At 37.9% G+C, this 21,820-nt stretch overlaps 1 protein-coding gene across 3 annotated transcripts in view; it reads left to right on the forward strand.

The window, feature by feature from the left end:
* The first annotated feature begins 5,654 nt into the window (after nucleotides 1-5,654).
* TOPBP1 (DNA topoisomerase II binding protein 1) overlaps nucleotides 5,655-21,820 on the forward strand; it is a 61,708-nt gene continuing 45,542 nt past the window's right edge. The window contains exons 1-10 of one of the 3 annotated variants that reach the window (XM_014789509.2): nucleotides 5,655-5,785; nucleotides 6,406-6,496; nucleotides 8,464-8,598; nucleotides 10,098-10,241; nucleotides 10,923-11,104; nucleotides 12,344-12,540; nucleotides 14,014-14,193; nucleotides 14,923-15,092; nucleotides 16,778-16,941; nucleotides 17,090-17,337. In XM_014789509.2, the coding sequence (XP_014644995.1) occupies nucleotides 6,413-6,496; nucleotides 8,464-8,598; nucleotides 10,098-10,241; nucleotides 10,923-11,104; nucleotides 12,344-12,540; nucleotides 14,014-14,193; nucleotides 14,923-15,092; nucleotides 16,778-16,941; nucleotides 17,090-17,337 (1,504 nt within the window). In that variant the 5' untranslated portion in view covers nucleotides 5,655-5,785; nucleotides 6,406-6,412. Of the gene's footprint in view, nucleotides 5,786-6,405; nucleotides 6,497-8,463; nucleotides 8,599-9,106; nucleotides 9,237-10,097; nucleotides 10,242-10,922; nucleotides 11,105-12,343; nucleotides 12,541-14,013; nucleotides 14,194-14,922; nucleotides 15,093-16,777; nucleotides 16,942-17,089; nucleotides 17,338-21,820 lie in introns of those variants that run through there. The other 2 variants (XM_014789524.2, XM_087430558.1) reach the window with 2 other exon arrangements.

Consider the following 21,820-nt stretch of genomic DNA (forward strand, 5'->3'; position numbering starts at 1 on the left):
CTAAAACTAACACAGCCCAAATTTATCAGGGCCAAGGCGCCCTCTGACCTCTGAGTGGAGCAAACTCGGAAAACCTCCTATGTACAAGGACAAAGTCATATTGCAAAGGCAGGAATCCAAAGTGCTCAAGCCATCTCTGCTGCGTTGGCACAAACTCTCACAACAACAAAGCAGAAGGGTAGAAGATCGTGTTGTAGGAAACAATTTAAAGATTTTATGGCAAGAATGGTCTTTGGAAAATTAGGAGTTTGTAAATTTATCATTAACTGTGTACCAGGCATTGAGCTACGTGTTTTTCAAATATTAATTTCAAATATTAATTTATAATAACCCCATAGGTAAATGCTATTCTCATCCCCATTTCATACAGGAAGAAAGTGAAGCACAGAGGGGTTAAGTCACTTGCCCAAGGTCAGACAACTAGTACATGTCAGAGCCGGCATTCCAACTAGGCAGACTGCTTCCACAGTCCATGCTCTTCTCCATGTGGCCTCTGGCATTTGTCTCTTTCACTCTTTCCTCTTTCCAACGGCTTTGTGATAATAGAGACAATTTTTGAATTGGCAAAACATTTGTCCAAATCTTGCCAAGTTTGGGATTGATTAGGTTGGTACCAGCCGCCATAACAGATGAAGCTCCAGATCTCAACGGTTTAATATGATAGAAGTTGACTTTTGCTGATATAAAGCCCAATTGGCAGCAGTGATGGTGATTTGTTGGAGAGGCAGGGATGGGGAGTTCACTTTCATAGCTCTGGTCAGTCGTTCAGAGATCCAGACTAAGAGAGGCTCTGCCACTTTCAACATGTGGCTTCCTAGACTGCCCTGAGTGTTGACATCCAGAATAAGGAAAAGTATGGAAGGTAGCATAAGAGTCCTTTTTATGGACTAGGCCTGGAAGTAATAAACATCAATTCTACCTATATTCTATTGGCCATAACTCAGTCACATGACCCCACCTAGATGCAAAGAGGATGGGAATTGGAATCCCTGTCTGGGCAACGTCTTCCCAGCAACAACATGCACTATGAAAGGGGAGCATACACCTTGGATCTTTTGTCTTAGTCTGAGTTCCCCCAGAAAACAGACTTTCAGACAAGACTTTTCAAATGTTTTATTTAGTAAGTAAAGAAACACAGGTAAAAGAATGGGGAAGTGAGACCAGGAAAATAAGGCATCCAACGGACGTATTAATAAGTCAGTTACCACGTGGAGACCAGGGCTTAATTCCACTGGGGAAACTATGTGAGCCAGGGTAGAATATCCCTCCAAGGGGCTTGCAAACAAGAGTCTTTGTACACCAACTCCTGTCAGTCACTGAGGGTTTTTTCCATGGGTCATAAGTCCTCTTGCCCTTTGGTCTACCGTGTAGGTGGCAAAGCAGACTCCTGGTGTCAGAAAATGCCTTCATGCAAAGAAACACAGGTGCTGGCAGTTGGAAGTTTCCTAACGTGTTTAAGAGTGGTAAGGTAGAGGGGATACGTGTGGGAAACTAAGGGTCTGCTACACGGTCTCTACCAGAATCCACCTTATGGTCCAGTGACATATGGACTAAAAACACAGGCTGCTGCCCACCCCTACCCCTGCCCAACTGCACACCTGATATACAATGGTGGCACAAGGACAGAATAACTACAATAAAACCCTTTCAGAAAGGAGAGGAGGGGAGACCCATAGCCATTGCTCGTCAGTACAAACCCTGAAGTCCTACTGGGCAGGCATCGGGTGGCTCCTCTGCCTGATTAGATTCAGATTCTGTTCTCTGAAAGTAGCTCCATTGCTCATTGCTCTCTGAGGTCCCTGGCACCTCTCTCTAGGAGGTTCTTCCTTTTCCATTATCCTCTGTCTCCATGTCTAGACAGGGTATGGAGGAGTCTGTTCTCCTTGGGGGCTGTATGACATTTCACCCACTTCTGACTATGCAAGCTTGAAGATTGTATCAAAGTTTGAACACTCCAGACTTCTGGTTTCTTTCATAGAGCAATTGTCTCAAAACTCCAGTAACCTTCAGATCTATTCGCTTCCAGTCAGTTTCATGTGGTAGTCGTCAACCTCTCACATATAAGACAAGGTCAAGGGCAAGGCCTGACTGATTAGACTGGTGAAGATACATGAGACACTTTTAGATTTAGATCGCTTGTTACTTCTATAGATAGCAAAAAGGAAGAAGAAGCCAAAGGTGCCAGCTCCCAGGGTCCTTGTCCCAGATACCAAAAAAGATGACACTGAAACAAAACAGGCTGTTGTGGGAAGCCCCATTGCTGAGGAGCCAAAACTAGACAGCAGCTAAGTGGTTTCATATTCTGCAGCTCTATTCTGAGGGGAGTGGTGCAGAAAGCCCGATACCTCATCAGAATCTGGGAGGCGATGAGAAACTGATGACAGCCTCCGAGGGGAGGCAGGAAGATGAGTGGGAGGTGGCCTCATAGCTAGCATCTCCTTAAAGGACCCCATTCTCTTGTGTTCCAATAGGATCACAAGGTGTTTGACTGAGGCTCAGACATGCTGCAATTCCAACCTCTGCCTACACGGATATGTGCAAGGCTGCCAGGAAGCCATGGCAGAGCTGTTCCCCTACGGTAGTAGCCACACACACAGTTCTCTCCTAGACTTATTTTCAAGACTAATTTGCTATCCTTGGCCCCATCCCTCTCTCTCTCTCAATTGACGGTGCCTACCCAGCTTGGGTGGGAGGGCCATATTCTTAACTAGATCTTTTCTACATGGATGGGTTGTAATAGACATTTGTTGCTCAAAATCTCTCTCAGACTGATCTGTTGTTTTTAGGGTCTAGATGCAGCCAGCTTTTCTAACCTTGCAAAATGCCATATTTTTGGATTTTTAAATTCCCTTTTATCTTTCGCTTGCAAACAAGCTAATTCTTCCCTGAGCTAGGCTTTCTTATAATACTGAATTAAACGCAGCCAGTAGCAACCAATATGTGCCACTTACATTCTATTTTGCCTCCTCTTCCCTGCACCTCAGCAGACTCAGTATGCCTACGTTCTATCTTCCAGGTTACTGAAGATGACAGTTTAAACAAATGTTTTGCACTGCAAAGACTATTTCTGCAGCAATAAAGATCATTTACTAATTTCATTTTTAAACTATACATCCCTTTATACATATTTATTCATTTACAGCTCTGGAAACTTAAATATAAAATCCTCAAAAATCTATTTTTAGTTTAGTTTTTAATTTTGATAAGTCTTCTCTATGTAGCAAAATATAACAGAAATAAATACTTATATTACCACCACCCATATTTTAAAAGTAACTATTTTGTCATATTTGTTTCCTGTGTTTTTTCATTCTACAAACAGATAAAGTTCCTTTTAATCCTACTCCAAGCAGGGTCTGGAGTGTTTGGTTCCAGGTGGCAGAAGTGCCAAATATTCAGGGAGGTGATCCTAAATGCCAGAGAGGTGAGGGGAAAGTTAATCCCTGAACCCCATTTTCTCAGGCAGCTTCTTGACAGCACATCACAGTTATTCCTCATTTTCACCAAAATCTTCATGGACCACAACCCACGTAACCACTCTCATCCTTTCCTAAAGGACTGCGGGTCAAGCAAACCTTAATGTGCAGGAGAATCAGTTGGAGGGCTTGTTAAAACACAGGGCAGTGGCGCCACCCTCAGAGTTTCCGACTCAGTAGATCTGGGATGGGGCCCAAGAACTTTCATTTCTAACAAGTTCTCTGGTGATGCTGATGCAGCTGGTCCAGGCACTACACTGGATGGAGAACTACTGTTCTAGCTAATGCGCAAGATTAGGTACTTCGGGGACAGACACAGACTCTCTCTGCCTATGTGGAGACACAGATGGGAGAACCTGTCACCTGGTCTCCCATTCTAAAGATGAGGTCGACTCCTCTGCTATTCAAATCCAGCTGCTAAAAGCTAAACAGTTGTGGGGCCGGCCCCGTGGCGTAGCGGTTAAGTGCGCATGCTCCACTGCTGGCGGCCTGGGTTCGGATCCCGGGTGTGCACCGATGCACCGCTTGTAAGGCCATGCTGTGGCGACGTCCCATATAAAGCAGAGGAAGATGGGCACGGATGTTAGCCCAGGGCCAGTCTTCCTCAGCAAAAAGAGGAGGATTGGCATGGATGTTAGATCAGGGCTGATCTTCCTCAACAACAACAACAAAAAAAGCTAAAGGTTGATTTCATCATCCTCCTCCTCTTCATTAGCAGCATCTCTGACTCTCCTACTCTCAAGAGACCCCCCTTCAGCCCCAGAAATGTCAGGAATGTGCTCCCCAGTGCTGACCGAGCAGAGACGGGCAGGAGCAGGTGACAAGGAGCAGTGTGGTGTCAGGAAGGGCACGGGGTTCCAGTCACGCCGCCTCTTGTCACTTCCCGGCTATGTGGCCCTGGGGAAGTCACACAGTCCCTGAGCCTACTTTCCCCATCTGCATAGCACGGGACAGTGATGCCCACATACTAGAGAGTGCTGAGTAAACGGGAATAGTGCAAGCAGGAGTCCTTTGTCAACTGTAAAGCACCCTACAAATAGTAGTTACTATTACAGCTTCACGATAAATTCGCTCCTTTACAATTAACTGTGGCGTCGTCTTGTTTTTTTTTTACAACTTTATTTCTAAGCCTTTCCTCACCTTCTCCCCAACAACAGGCCTTTCCTTTGAGTTCCAGAGTTACTGATCTGACTCACCTTCCACGGGTGTATTCACACACTTAGACCCAAGCTGCTCATTGCCATCTGTAGGAACTAGAAAGAAAAATAAAAACAATCGAGGTACATCGCCTTAAGCTCTCACATCACTCAATCCAGAGTCATGCACTTCTCAATCTCGAGTCAAGAATAAAATGAGGAGAAACACTAACTAAGCAGTTTGTCATCGGTCATCAACAAGCCAAAACTGCAGTCCCCTTTTACCTCCTCTCCCCCGATCTTTGCCATTTGAACATTAGGTTCCATCCCAGAATCTCCCCAACACTCAGGGGGAGCTACAGGGAAAGAAAATGAGACGCTCATTGAAAGAGGCGGCATCTTGGTAAGGACCCCTTTGCACTAGGTGTGCAATTCAAGCCACCCTGACTTCTTTCTTCCCTTCAGACCTCTTGGCTGTGGCAGCTGGTGATTATACTCCTGCTATATTGGAGGAGAAAGAACCCAGTCCGTGGAGTCAAAAAGAGGTGGATGCCATCTTAATTCTACCACTTACTGTGTGACCTGGGACACATCATTTGACTTCTCTAAGCCTCCGCTTTTACATCTGTAAAACGCTGTTTGCCTCATAGAGTTGTTCTGGATGACAACACATGGTCTCGCGCACTGCCTGGCATTCGGCAGGTGTAATAACTGAGGAAACCCTCTTCTCCCCCGGCTTTCTTTTTCCCTGCGTTGGGACCTCCTCTAAGGTACTTCTGGCCCGCGGCCCCGCCCCCTGAGCCTTGGGGGCTGGACCAATGCCCAGCGGAGCCCGGCCCGCCCTTCAACGCCCTGAGCCCCAGAGAACGCGGCCCAAGCCCCGGAGCAGGCCTCCGCCGGCTGGCACGGCACCCGCCGCCCTCATCACCTTTGCCATCCCCGGCCTCCTCCCGCAGCTGCGGTGGCGTCACTTCCGTCGGAAGAGGCGGGCACGTCCGCGCGTTGGCGCGAAAGTCGGTTCCCGGCCTCGGCTATTTCCGGGTTCTGCGCTTGCCTCGGGCCGCGGCCGCCGCCGGGGGCGGGGGTGCGCCGGGGGGGCGCCCGACCCCAGACGCCGTCCGGCGGGCCGCACTCCCGCCACCCGCCGCCCGAAGACCCCCAGGCTGCGGCGAGGTCAGTGCGGCCCGGAGCGGGACCCAGCTCCCTCCCACCACAATTGGGGGGCGCGACCTCTCCTCTGGCCCTCGGGGCCCTGGTAACGGGCCCTCCGACCGGCGGGTGGGACTCGGGCGCCGGAGGGTTGTGGCTGCGGCTGGACCGAGAGCCAGGCCTCTCCCTGGGAGCTGGGGAGCCGGAGCGGCCGGCCTTTTAGGGGGCATGACCTTGCTAAGTGGCTTCCATGTTTATATTAATGTCCGTTTACCGAGGGTGGACAGGCTTCGAGGGCCGGGGAGACCCGCAGGGACAGATTCGTTGTGTGTATCCTTAAGCCAAGTGCAATTGAATGTCCTTTGGCTTGGGGGGCTTAGAGCCCCATAGCAAAGGCCCTCAGTGTATTCAATTTAGAGACATTAATTTCGTTCTCTGATTTGCAAAGATTGGTGTTTTCATCTTTTTCCTTGACTTTGCCCACGTTCCTGCGTTTCTTACAAACGTGGTGGACGAGTTCCTGTGCAAGGCCAGAATGTCTATCCTTAGGCATTCTTGTTTGCACAGAAGAATAGGTGCTTTAAACATGTCACTTCATACCTAACGTGTTGTCGTTCTTGTTAATGGCTCCTTTATTTTGACAGTTCAAAAATGTCCAGAAATGACAAAGAACCGTTTTTCGTGAAGTTTTTAAAGTCTTCAGACAATTCTGAATATTTTTTTAAAGCTCTTGAGGTAAGAATAGTTGGGAATGTCTTGTTTGATGCTGTGAATTCATCTTTTTTTTAGTGTTTTTTATTTATTGGGCTTTTTATTCTTAGTTTATTTTTATAATAGTTTTACTGTAGTCTACATTATTATAGCTACGTCATTGTTAACATATTTTTGAATTGATGTTAGTATATCGTTATTATGTATTTTGGGGGACTTGAAATCTATTATGACATTTCTGTTGAAAGTGGCACGCCTGCTGTTCTTAAAAATTAAGTTGCTTTCTTTTGTCTACTACCCAGAGTAGACCTTCGTGTGTTGAAAAAATTTAAGTCAGTCATGTACTGGTTACACTTCATTTTCTGGTTGTTAAAAGTATGTTTCATTTTTTACAGTGTAATATGGAAGGATGTAGGGTAGTGTAGAGCCTTGCTACTCACAGGCCTCAGCAGCATCCGCATGGCCTGAGAGTCTGTTAGAAATGCAGAATCTGGGGCCCCACCTCAGACTTACCAATTTGAATCTGCATTTTGACAAGATCCTCAGTGTGATCCTCGGTGTACATTAAAGGTTAGGAAGTACTGTTGTAGCAGGTATTTCTTTAAAGTTCATTCATTCAGCAAGTAATTATTGAATGTCCGAGATCTGATAAGCGCTGTTCTAGTGCTTGGGATACATCAGTGATCAGAGCAGGCAAAGATCCATACTTTCTCAGAGCTTATGTTCTGTTCTAGCAAGAGGAAATAGACATGAATCAGACACGATAAATGAGTAGACTATATAGTATGTTACAAGGTGCTAAGGACTATGGGAAGAGAAAAGAGCAGAACAGGTTAAGGGGTTCTGGAGGATGTTTGTAGGGGCAGAAGGAAAAGGGAGAGAGTAATTTTAAATAGAGTGTGATCTGGATAGCCTTTATGGAGAAGATGATATTTGAGTACACTTGAAGGAGGTGAGATAGTTAGCCATGTGGATATCTAGGGAAGAAGGTTTCAGGCAGAGGGAACAACCATACACAAGCCCCTGGGAAAGTGCTTGGAGAGTCTGTCTGATGTAGTGTGGCTGTAGTGTAGTGAGCAACGGATGGGAGGAGAATATTAAGGGATGCTTCAAAGTATAAGAGTAAAGAGGCCATGTAGTCATTGTAAGGACTTGGGCTTTTTCTTTCAGTGAGATGGAGAGCCACTGGAGGGTTTTAATCAGAGGGGTTACATGATCTGACTTAATTGTTTTAAAAAGATCATTCTAATTATTTAACATAAGGACTTCAAAATTTGTTCAGAAAACAGGTGCTTACTGAGTGCCAGGATGTGGTGGCAAACCCGCTAGACCATGAAACTGTCACTCTTATAAGGGAGAAAGGCAAACACTGTATTTACATAATATCAATGTTATTTTTCTTCATAAAATAGACTAGAGGGATAGGGAAAGGGTATTTCAGAAAGCATAATCAGGAAAGGCATCTCTGAGGAGGTGACATTTGAGCAGATCTGATTGAAATGAGGGACTAAGTCAGGGGAAGACCTGGGAGAGGAGTATTCCAGGCAGCAGGAGCAAGAGCAAAGCCTCTACCTGAGGTCATGCTTAGCTTGTTCCAGGCCTAGAAGAGAAGCAGGAGTGGCTAGAGAAGAGTAAGCAAGAGGGATGAGCGAGTGACAGACGGTCAGGGTGGGGAGATAGGCAGGGCCCAGACTCTGTGGTCTGTAGGCCGTTGTCGGAATGTGGATTTCATTGAGTGTGGTGGGAAGCTATTGGAAGTTTTTGAGCAGAGAGTGACGTGACCTGATTACTAGCTGCTGTGTGGAAAACAGATTTAGGGCGAGGGAGAGAGAGGGAACCACTTCGGAGACTTCTGCAGAGGTCTAGGTGAGAGATGATGATAGCTTTCATAGGGAAAGGCTGGATTTGAGATGGCTTTTTATGATAGAATTCGTAGAACTTAAATACAGGTGAATAATTTCAGGTGCATTCTTATTTCATTTTTCTTTCAGTCAATAAAAGAGTTCCAATCAGAAGAATATCTTCAGATTATTACAGAAGAAGAAGCATTGAAGATAAAGGAGAATGATCGATCACTTTATATCTGTGACCCTTTTAGTGGCATTGTCTTTGATCACCTCAAAAAGGTTTGCTGACTTTTAGTGTTTTCCTTCGGCAATCTGTTTTTTGGTTTGTTTTTGCTTCAGTGGATGTAAGTTCTTTACTGATCATGAAATATTACACAAATTATGCATCCAGAGGAATCCTTTGGTTTTGGGAGATCAGAATGATATTTTTAAAGGCTAATTATGTTATAGTAGGCTTTTGTTATATGTACTTTTTATATTTCAGGGGATTTAACTTCACTTAGTATAAGTGAGCTCTATAGTAATGGAGCATTTCAGTGATAGAGTTCTACTGTACTTGAATTCAGTTTGATTGGGAGATATTTCAGGGAGAAACAGTAAAGAGTAGGAAAGGCCCTCCACATAACGCTTGGTACTTAACCATCTTTCCTATGTGCTGTTGCATACAGAATTTTAGTACCTGTACCTTGTATAGGGTCTGAAAAATTATAAGCTAAAAGGAAGCATTTTGGGGGTGAATATTGCTAATATACCAATGAGCCATCTTATTTCTTTTTGTTGATTCTAGAGTCTACTGACTCATTACTTTTTTGATGTCTGGACAAGAGAGAAGCCTTGAAATAAAAGTAAACTGGCTGTAATTCCATCCAGATTACAAAGAAGTGATTCTTGTTTGAAGGAGACGAAAACATAGAAGAGTAGGTAGATGCAGTATCTGTACAATTTATGGAAGGTCTGTGCCCACCTTAGCCAAAAGCATTGCTAGTCTCACCCTCCTGTTGGAAATAACATGTTTTGTCAGAATGAATAGCATCAAAAACTCAGTTTTTTTATGGCTGACCAAAAAAATAGCAGTAATCATTTACCCTGTAAATATTTAAATCAGTCATGCCCTGGTGACTTTGGCAACTGTAGACTTTTTAGTCTGGCTTGAATGTGCTGACGATGAGCAAGACTGTCATCTTTCTTAACTCAATTATCAATGAAAATGAGAGGTCATTTTTTGAGTAACCTGCAATATCTTAGGAGAAGTCTTTGTGGATCTTGCTTGGAAAGACATTAAGTTGCAGACAAAGGTTTTAAAACACAAATGTAGAAACTGCCTAGGGTTATGTATTTTTTTGTGACATAAGTATTTTAGAGGAGGGTTATTTAGTCTCCTATACTTTTAAACTGCTTCATTGGCTGGGTGCTTCATTTGAAAAGTATTATGGATATTTGCTAATTATTATAGTATAAGACTATTACTCATATCCTCTGTTATTAAGAATGTGTTTGTTTCAGAGATTAAAGTTTTGATGGCAACTTTGAGTGAGTGTGGCTCTTGAAGGTTATTTCTTTTGATAACCTGCATTGTTTTATTAGCTTTTGTGTGTATTTATTTAATGTGTAGTGTGTCTGAGAAATTATTTAATAGTCTTTATTTTTTTCTTATAATAATTTGGTGATTTTTCTGCAGTGGTCATCAACTTCTGTAAAGAATTGGTAAATATTACAAAATATAATTTTGTACGACTGGAGGCCTTTTCCTGTTTACTAAACTTTTTCTTTTTTTGTAGCTTGGCTGCAGAATTGTTGGTCCTCAAGTAGTCATATTTTGTATGCACCACCAGCGATGTGTTCCAAGAGCTGAACATCCAGTTTATAATATGGTTATGTCTGATGTAACCATATCTTGTACAAGCCTGGAAAAAGACAAAAGGGTAGGTGTTGAGAGGACTATCATGATCTATATGTATATATATTTCAACACTTAATTTTTCACTGTGTGGGATATACTTTGAAAGACCTTGCACTTCTGGTGTTCATGACTTATAACAAAGTCAATATACAACAGTATATATCTTTTTAAATTTTTTAATGAATTGAATATGGTGGAATCTGTTTTACTGAAAACTCGCTGAAGTTTTTGTTTTGATTTAAAAGGAAACTGATTTTGATCAAAAGGAAACACTTTTTGCCCTAGCTAGTTGATGAGTTTGTTTTGGAATCACTTACATTTTCCACCATAGATGGTTAATCTTTAAAAAAAAAGATTCTGAGAGAGAGATATATAAAATATATATTTTTAAATATTATATATATAATTTATATATTTTAAAATATATGTATAGAATAGTAAATATATATTGTTTATTCTAGAAGCAGCAGTTTAATAAATTCATGGAGTTGAAAGATAAATATAGGAAAATAATATATAAAATTTATAATTCATATTTATCTTTCAAAAAGTAATTTGGTTAATTATTTAACTTTATAGTGGTGAGAAACATTTTTGCATTCAAACTAACAACAACAAAAAATATTTATGGGATATTATATAAAAAATGGAAGTGGGATTTTTTGCTTCAGTATTAATAATATATTTTCTTTTGGGGCCGCAGGAAGAAGTTCATAAATATGTTCAAATGATGGGTGGACGTGTATACAGAGACCTTAATATGTCAGTAACTCACCTTATTGCAGGAGAAGTTGGTAGCAAAAAATATTTAGTTGCTGCAAACCTAAAGAAACCTATTTTGCTTCCTTCTTGGATAAAAACACTTTGGGAGAAGTCACAAGAGAAGTAAGAAAGACATTTAGATATTTTCTAGATTTGAAAAAATGATACATTCAATTATTTTGGCATATTGTGGGTTTTCATAGGGGAGGTTTTATGGTATCTTCTTTGGATCTGTTCTTCAGAGACAAAAATGAGGTCATTACTCTTTTCTCCAATGAAAACAAAAGAGCAGAATCTCCAAGCTCTCACTGTCAAGGTATAAATTGATAGGTAGAACGGGCTGGGGGTTTAGCATTAGCTGCAGGGTAAGAAATGCTTTGATGATAAAATTGTTTTCAGCAGAAAATGTTTGTAAAATAGTTGAGAAAATCATTGTGGCAACTGTTGCTCTTATGTTGGATTATCCTTCAATACTGTGCACATATGTTAAGATGGAGAGTAAATTAGCCATATTGGCAGTCATATTCCCTCCCAAAGGGGGCATATGTGAGGTTGAATATAAACTTATGTAAGCCATTAACTGAGATGTGATCATTCAATAAATGTTAATTGAGCCCGTTTTATGTACCTGACCTGAGCCAGGCATTGGATATACATAGTGAGCAAAACAGAAGAGCATCCCTGCCCTGATAGAGCTTAGAGCCTATTTCAAGGGACAGAATTGAGTTTCCCCTAAAATTAGAGTAACAACCATAAGTCCAGGTGCCACTGTTTGAATTAAATAGGCATTTTTCTGATCTTCCTTTCAATACCATCCGGTACGTCCTAAACATGTCTCCACGTTGGCACCCTCACTCCCAGCCTGACTGGTTCTTCAGCACATCTGCCTAGCATGGCAACAGGATGATAATGATATTGTTGTTGGTATTCTGCCAAAAATCAGTGCTTATTTTTTATATAGTATGATAGAAGGAGAAAAAGTCCATTTTTTTAGTAGGCAACCAGAGAACCTTTGGATTTTTAAGTAGAGATTCAGACTTTCAATTTTGGAAAATATACCACTTTGACCAGCATGGACTTAAGAGTTAATGAAATATATGTTTTCCCTTAAAACAGTTTTATTTGAGAGACTATATCTGAAACGTTACTTTTTACTAGAGACATGGTGTTGAGCTAGATGAGCAGTTAGTGTAATTCTGAGTGTGTTTGTCAGTTTCCCTTATCTTAAAAATGATTAAAATCGTAAAAATTGAGGCAGCGTTAGTGATATTTCCATTGTTTGTCATTCCATTGGTAAATTTTAAACTATCTGGTATATTTAATATGTTATTTTTTTCCCTTTTTATCATTTGTTTTCCCCAGAAAAATAACTAGATACACTGATATAAACATGGAAGACTTCAAGTGTCCTATTTTTCTTGGTTGCATAATCTGTGTGACTGGCTTGTGTGGCTTAGAGAGGAAGGCAGTTCAGCAACTCACAGTTAAGCATGGAGGACAATACATGGGACAATTGAAAATGAATGAGTGTACACACCTCGTTGTGCAAGAACCAAAAGGTAAAACTATTTCCCAAATGGACAAATGCAAAATTTTCTCTAGTATTTAACGTTTTAAAGTCTTTACAGAATAGCTTTTGCTTCTGACGTGTCATAAATCTAGTATGATAGTTTTTTTCCCTAATATCTTTCAAAGATAGTTTGGTTGACAATCTGTAGAAAAATTACATGACTTTCCTAGTGTTTATCCAGGTCATTGAGTAAATTTAAAGAAATAAAAATTTCCAGTGGTGTTTTATCTAAATTTACTATCAGATCTTTTGATTTTTTAGAACAAATTTCCCTACACAGTTACCAAATACTTAAGAGGCAAGAAATTTGCATTAATGACAAGAGAAAGCTAATAGATATAGCTAAATTACATTTCTTTCTAGTGACAAATTTAAAAGACTTGGCTTAGTTTTTAATTGAATGTATCAGCTTTACTGAATGAACTACAAGTTTTAACTTGAAAATACACCTTGCAGAACATGAGGCAGTTAAAAGAAGAAAAATACATTATCAATAAGAATTCCTTAAAATTGCTGTTAACTTTGGTGTTCTATAACCTTAATATCTATTCTGGAGAATATTTTTTACCAATGCTCAAAATGTGTACAAATAGATGAGAGAAGAGTTTTGTTAACATTCTTATTATCTCTTCTGATACCTATGCTGTGTTTTTCCTAAGCTACCTAGGTAAGAAATAAAATTTTTTTAAAAATTGTTAAAATTAATTGGTAATTGTCCTTAAGTCAAAACTTTGGCTATGGCCAATTATGATATTATGATTGTGAATAGAGCCTCTACTGTTGATTTTCTCAATCTGAAGGCGGTTCATCTCTTGGCTCTCAATGTCCAAAAAAAAAAAAAACTTTCATGTTATTGTTTACTACATATTGACCTCAATTTCTCTATGATACTGTTTCAAAATACATTATGTTAAATGTTTTTTAAGGCAATAAAAGTATACATATTTTTAATATAATTTATTTATCTATCCATTTTCCTGTCTATCCTGGACTTCAAGTAGAATCCTGTTGACATAGGAGTAGTCTATTCAAAGCTGGTATTTTTTATATCGCAAACATTTACAGTTTTCACAGTCTTGTTCTGTGAGTTGTCCCCATGTTACAGATTAAGAAACTCATTTAAAGAAATTAAGTGATGGAGCTTCTATGCAAACCAAATCAAATATTATTTCAGTTACCCCACAATTGCCTCTGTCTTTATGCAGTTTTGTAAAAGATCAACTCACATAGCATGTGTATTTATGCAACACATAGAAAATATAATTGGATAATAACTTAAAATATTACTTTTTAATACACTGCATAGCATACTGTTTAAAAGTAAGAATAATTACTGGTAACTAATTTTGTGGTAAGTTTTTTTTTATACTCTATCATAACTTGAATATTTCTGCCAAGATAGATTTTAATGGTTTGCATTTCTCTCTCTCTCTCTCTCTCTCTTTCTTAATGAACACAATAGGTCAAAAATATGAATGTGCCAAGAGATGGAATGTACACTGTGTGACCACAAAATGGTTTTTTGACAGTGTTGAGAAAGGTTTTTGTCAGGATGAATCCATATACAGGACAGAGCCTAGACCAGAAACAAGGACTATGCCTGATACTTCAACTCCTACTGGCCAGATCAACACAGTTGATAGTAAGTCTCATTGCGATTAAAGTAAAGGATCATTTTGAAGGCAATCAGTTTTTTATGTAAGAATTGATTTGTTACCAGGATCAGTGAGATATAGTAGGGAATGCTTCCGGGCATAACTGCGTAATAAAATAACCAAATTGTATAAAATATTAGTCCAGAACTTCTGATATTTCTTTTTATAATGAAAGCATACTTTTCTTTCATACACTGATGCATGTGATGCAAAAGGTAAAAGATGATTAAAGAAATTAAGAATACTAATAGATAAAGACTTAAAAGAATTAATTTTTTAAAACTTGACTGACATGCAAATATTAGTACATTTTCTTTATTAGTTCGCTACAATTGTTATAGATCATCTGTATTCATATAAAATTTAAAACCATTTCTATTTTGTAGGTGCCATGTTGGCAGTTTTGCAGATGTTATAGATATTTTTTCAAATGTAAGCTTCCTGGACCTTAAAGCCAACAACTTCAGATTTTTATTGGAAGCAAGCTGCTATTAAAAAAAGTATTAAATATATTCTCATTTAAATAAGATATGAATGTTAATTACTTTCATTTTCACTTTTCATACTTTGCCCCCAAGATTTCAGTAAAAACCTTTGACTCTTTCTTTGGAAATTGTTTATTGCCCTTTGTGTTTAAGAAAAGTTAATCTATAGGAAAATATGTAATCACAATTACTTTGCCTCCGTAAATTTATACGTCTTTGTTTAATATGTAGGTCGTACTCTTTCAGATGTCAGCCATATTTCCAACATCAATGCAAGTTGCATAAATGAATCAATATGTAATTCAGTTCTTAACAGAAAAGTGGAGCCTACACTTGAAAATCTAGAAAATCTGGATGTCAGTGCATTTCAGGCACCTGAAGATTTATTAGATGGTTGTCGGGTATGTCTTTATTATGTAATAAATGTAGAAAGTGATAGTAAACATTAATACTTCCTAGCCTGACTTTGAAGACCCCTCAGAGTTGGGCTTGCTCCGTATCCACATAAACCCTCCACTCTAGCTAAGCAGATGCACTGATTAGGCCGTGTCCATCCTTCAGCTGTCAGGGTCCCTCTCCCTGGGATGTACCTTCATCTGTCATCCTTCAAAGTTCGTATCAGTTTTTAACTCTTCTCTGAACCCTCCTAACTACATTAATGTTTCCATCTACTTAGTTGGAAAGTAGTTTCTGAACCACTTAAGGGATTTTTATTTATAACTATTATTTATGATGTATTTACATTATGCTAGATACTGTGCTAATCATTTCATATATATTATTAATGTGTTGTATAAAATCTCACTTAATTCCCACAAATAACTCTAAAGTAGATATTATACTGAGGCTGAGACTTAGGGGATTAAAATTCTTGTTCAGAGTCACACAGACTTTAAGTAGCCAGCCATCTACTCCAGAGCCTATATTCCCAACCATTAGACCCACAGCTTTGTTTAATATCCCTTGGGCTATTTAATTTTTTTGTGTATAAATGGCTTTCTTATAAGTGCCTTGATGGAAACATGATATGCTGTAGATCTCCTAGAGCCAAATACTTACTTAATGTATTCCTACTTGTAGAATGAATAGGCTATGCGTTAGTTCTCAAAGAGTAGCAAAGATTTAACCCTATTATATTGCTAAGAAAGGAAACTGGGCAAGTTACCTTACCCTTCTATACTTTTAAAACTTATCAGCTTAGTGGCAGAACAGAAAGTGTCTTTTGTAATCTTTTATCCTAGACTGCACTAATTCTGAATATGACTTTTAATTATTCTTTACTTATAGGAAGTGTATGATTCCCAATTTTTGTTAAAATATATTCTAGTAATGGAGGTTATTTAGTTTGGGATATAAATGCAGTTAGGAATAGATTTATCATTCTTAAGAAATTCTTTTAAAGACACATTATGTAAAACAGACGAAGAAGATTTTTATATTGATTAAATTGGTTTAAATATATACATAGTGTTAGTTAAATTAAATTATTGCATACATATTATCCTCAAAGCATTGTGCTCAGCTTTTTAACTTAAATTTTCTTGTTTAATCAACTCTGTGAAAAAGATACCTCAATTTATAGGTAAGAAAATTGGTTTAAAGAACCTAAGTAACTTGCCATGGTCATGTGGTTAATCATTGGCAGCTGAACCAAAATTTAAACCTAGGTTTTCTGAATTCAGACATTTAACTCCACTTTACTTTAAAATTTGCAAGTAGTAAAATCTTTATAGTGTAAGAAGCTACCTGCATTTTAAAAATTTCTATGCACTAATATTCAGAAAATATTGTATTCTGGCTTCTATTTTATTTAAAGCCTCAAAATACTTATCAAGTAGACACTGTGAAGAATAGTAATACTATGAGATTGTGAAAGAGTGATAAAAATCAAAATTTCAGAATTGTTTAAAAAAGTCAAAGTTTCAGAATATACTCCACGTCTTAATATACTTAAAAATATACACAAGAGTTGTCTTATGTATACACAATGGATTTAGATATATATTTTTAATAAATGTGTTTTTATTGAGAGAACTAAGCCATCTTAAATGCGTTAATCTAAAATGAATGTTTTCTTTCTTTGCAGATATATCTTTGCGGATTTAGTGGCAGAAAGCTAGATAAACTGAGAAGGCTTATTAACAGTGGAGGTGGAGTTCGTTTTAATCAGCTCAATGAAGATGTAACTCATGTTATTGTGGGAGATTACGATGAGGAATTGAAGCAGTTTTGGGATAAATCAGCCCACAGGTTTTGTCAGTTTTTAATTCAAAGCAATTTCTACTCTGTAATGATTTCTCTTAAAATTGCATATCCATGCCATTATGGAAACTGCATGGCATGTGGAATGACGATCTTTATAGTTTAAACTAATATAAACTATGTACTATCTTTGTAGGCCTCATGTAGTGGGAGCAAAATGGTTGCTAGAGTGTTTTAGTAAAGGTTATATGCTTCCTGAAGAGCCATATACCCACGCTAACTACCAGCCAGTGGAAATTCCAGTGTCAGATCAACCTGAAAGTAAAACAGCCCTTTTAAAAAAGAACAGCAGCATCTCTAAGAAAGACTTCACTCCTGTTGAAAAGCATGAACAAGCTGATGAAGATCTTCTCTCTCAATATGTAAATAATAACCCAACAATAGGTAAGAAATAGTTGATTACTATTTATAGTCATTAAGAAATATTTTAGTAGCAGTATACATACATATGTGATTTTTGCTGGGTTTTCTAGGTAAATTAAACTAAACTTTTTCTTCCCTTAAAGTTTTGTTTCTTTTTTTAAGCAGGCAAGACTGAGGGGTTCTGAACCCTCTGACCCCCTCTTCTCTTCAACTCACTGGCTCCTCTTCGATCTATTTTATATATTGGCATCACTTGGTTTGTGTGAGTTTGTAGCAGCACAAGTTTTATTTTACCCTTGTAACTATGCCTCTTACTTGGTTATTGTGGTCTTTAATGCATACAGTGTTACTCTGTGGACTACCACCTCAGTATGTAGTCTTCTCAGTATGGTAAGGGAAAATGCCAGTGAAGAGTTGTGAGCAACATTTCTTCTTTTAAAAAAAATTTATTACAAAATATTTGATAAATCCAAAAAAGATATAAAGAATAATATGATGAGTAAGCATATACTACAATCTAGCTATAAAAAAATAGAATATTTCACTATGCCAAAAGCCTGTTTTGAATCCCTCCTCATTTTCTGTATAGTTTACAACCTGTGTATATATCTGTAAACAATATACTGTTGTATTTTTGTATATTTCAGCTTATGTAAATGATATATGGTATGTACTCTTTTGCTCCCCTCTCCCAAACATGAGAGATATTCATCCAATCCAGGTAACTGGTTGTGAATATACCACACTGCTATATGAACATACCACAGTTTATCTGTTTTCCCACCTATGCACATTTTTATTGTGTCTTTCTTTTGCCGATACAAACAATACTGCTGGGATTGTTCTTATGCATGTCTCTGTGCACATGAGCAAGAATTTTTCTAGGGTGGGTGTGGTTGATTCATGGGATATATACATCTTCAACTTTATACATAAGGCAAATTGCTTTCTGAAGTGTTTGTCTTAGTTTACCACTTGGCACTAGAAGAACAGCAAGTAAGAATTCCTGTTGTTGCATAGCCTTTCAACGTGTAATAGTTCTTATAAGGCTTGAAATTATTGCCAATATGATGAGTGTGAAATATGTTCTTATTGTGGTTTTAATTTCATAACTGATTACTAATGAGGTAGAGCATCTTTTTGAGTGTTATTTGGCCATAATATTTTAAGGTAGTTGAATTTTTCAGTCTATTCCTTTGTGGTTTGTGCTATTCTCTTTTATGTAAGTTTTCCTACCCTAAGGTCATAAAGTTATTATATATATTTTTTAGAAGTCTTAAACTTTTGCTTTTTCACATTTATGTCTTCAGTCCAGATGGAGTTGATTTTTGTATTTGATAATGAAGTGTTCAAATTGTACTTTATCCATGTGGAAAATCACTTATTTTCAATACTTTTTATTGAATAGTCTATCCTTTCTCAACTAATTTGCATTGCCACCTCTGTCATTTATTAAGAGTCTGTTATGTGGGGATCTGTGTTTGGGCTTTCTATTCTGTTCCATTAAGATACCACACTGAAAAACTGTCTTATTATAATAGCCTTGTAATATGTTCTATTATCTGAGATGAAAAGACTCTCCAATTTTCTTTACAAAAATGTCTTAACTCTTCTTGGACTTTTGTTTCCATACACATTTTTTAAATTAGTTTGTCAATTTGCACAAAGTCAGTGTGAGAATTTGGTTGAAATTGTATTTAATTTATAATTTGGGGTAGAATTGACATCTTAACAATGAAAAGATCTACCTATCCATGAATATAGTTGTCACCATATAGTTTTATCTTTTTTTAATGTCTTTCAGTAAAGTATAATAGCTACATTCATAACATCCTAGACATGCTATGTTAGAACTGTTACTAATTTCTTGTTTTCTATCTATATTATGTGTTTTTGTTCCTTTTGATATTTTAATTCATATCTCTTAAAATTACTTTTTTTTTGTTTTTTTTGTGAGGAGGATCAGCCCTGAGCTAACATCCATGCCAATCCTTCTCTTTTTGCTGAGGAAGACTGGCCCTGGGCTAACATCTAAGGCCATCTTCCTCCACTTTATATGGGACGCCGCCACAGCATGGCCTGACAAGCGGTGCGTCAGTGCGTGCCCGGTATCTGAACCCGGGCTGCCAGCAGTGGAGTGCGTGCACTTAACCACTATGCCACGGGGCCGGCCCCCTTAAAATTACATTTCTGAACTGTTTGCTAGTATATAAGAAAAAAATATTTTGAATATTATCTTGTCTCATATTAATTTAAACTTATCTGTAGAATATTTTGAGTATTCAATTTTTTTTAAATGTAGTAAAACATACATACATAATATAAAATTTGCCATTTTAACCATTTTTAGGTGTACCATTCAGTGGTATTAATTATATTCACTTTGTTGTCCCGTACGGCATTACCTTCATCCCAGAACTTTTTTACTTCCCAAACTGAAACTCTATACCCATTAAACAATAACTCCTCATTCCTCCCTCCACCCAGTCCCTGGCACCCACCATTCTGTTTTCTAATTCTATAAATTTGACTCTCTAGGAACCTCATAAATGGAATCATACAATATTTGTCCCTTTGTGTCTGGCTTATTTCACTTAGCATAATATGTTCAAGGTTCACCCATGTTTTAGCATGTGTCAGAATTTCATTCCTTTTTAAAGTTGAATGGGGGGCCAGCCCGGTGGCGCAAGCAGTTAAGTGCGCACGCTCCGCTGCAGCGGCCTGGGGTTCGACGGTTCGGATCCTGGGTGCGCACGGACGCACTGCTTGTCAAGCCATGCTGTGGTGGCATCCCATATAAAGTGGAGGAAGATGGGCATGGATGTTAGCTCAGGGCCGATCTTCCTCACAAAAAAATAAATAAATAAATAAAGTTGAATGATATTCTATTGTGTGTTTATACCCCATTTTGTTTAACTGTCTGTCTATGGACACTTGGGTTGTTTTCACCTTTTGGCTATTGTGAATAATGGTGCTATGAAGGTCGGTGTACAGATATCTGTTCAAGTCCCTGCTTTCAGTTCTTTGGGATACATTCCCAGAAGTGGAATTGATGGGTCATATGGTAATTCTATGTTTAATTTTTTGAGAAACCACCTTGCTGTTTTCCCCAGTGCTGTATCGTTTTACATTCCCACCATCAGCGCACAAGGGTTCCAACTTCTCCGCATCCTCACCAACATTTTTTTTCTATTTTTTTAATAAAAGCCATCCTAATGGATGTGAAGTGGTATCTCAATATGGTTTTGATTTGCATTTCCCTGATGATTAATGATGTTGAGCATCTTTTCGTGTGTTTGCTGGCCATCTGTATATCTTCTTTGGAGAAATGTCTATTTAAGTCCTTTATTTTTTAGGGTTGATTTTTTTGTTCTTGAGTTGTAGGAGTTTTTCATATATTCTGAAAATTAATCCTCTATGAGATATATGATTTGCAAATATTATCGTCATTGTTTGCGTTGCTTTATTACGTTGTGTCCTTTGATGCGCAGAAGTTTTTAATTTTGATGAAGTCCAATTTATCTATTTTTTTCTTGTTGTCTGTGCTTTTGGTGTCATATTCCAGAAATCATTCCAAATCCAATCTCATGAAGCTTTTCTTCTTCATTTTCTTCTAAGAGTTTTATACTTTTTGTTTTTATTTAATGCTTTGATCTGGGTGTTGATATGTATTAAGTACTTATCCTGCACTCATTGGAATGATCATATGGTTTTTCTCCTTTAATGTGTTAAATTATATGAGTAGATTTTATATTGTTAAATCAAGTTTAAATTTTTCTGGGTGTGATACAGTTATCTTTTTTATACATTACTATATTTAATTTACTTATACTTTATTTAGGATTTTACCTATTCAGTGTGAGATTGGCCTATAATTTTCCTTTTCATGTTGTCTTTTTTGGGTTTTGTTATTAATTAATAAAATGGATAGGCGAGTTATTCTCTCTTTTTGTAAATCTCAGAAAGAGTTTGTGTAAGATTGAAGTTCTCTGATACTTGAATGTGTGGTGAAACTCATCTGTCTAACTGGTCCTGGTGTTTCTTTGGAGGAAGATTTTGTAGTACAACACTGATTCCTTTAATGGATATGGGACTGTTTGATTCTTCTGTTTCTTCTTGAATCAATTTCGGGAAGCTGTTTTTTCTAAGAAACTTGAAGACCAATTTTATTAGTCTTTTTAACAAACCAACTTTTGACTTTTTGTTCTGCTTTTGTTTCATTTATTTATTCTCTTATCCTGTTTTCTTCTCTTTTTTCCTCTAATTTCTGAAGTTGTATAATTTGTTTGTTTTTTATAGTCTTTCTTTTTATCTAAGTATTTATGTCTATAGATTTCCCTAAAAGTACTAACTTACAGTTGCATTTCACAGGATCTTTTATGTAGCATCTTTGTAATTGTTCAATTCTGAATATTTTCTAAATTTTATTGTATCTTTGGTCTATGAGGTATTTAGGAGGTGGCTTTCATAAATGTTCTTCTGTGCCTCTGAAAAATATTTTCTA

Source organism: Ceratotherium simum, chromosome 5 (genome assembly GCF_057802395.1).
Source record: "Ceratotherium simum simum isolate JZ-2026a chromosome 5, ASM5780239v1, whole genome shotgun sequence".
In the NCBI taxonomy this organism is placed as follows: domain Eukaryota; kingdom Metazoa; phylum Chordata; class Mammalia; order Perissodactyla; family Rhinocerotidae; genus Ceratotherium; species Ceratotherium simum.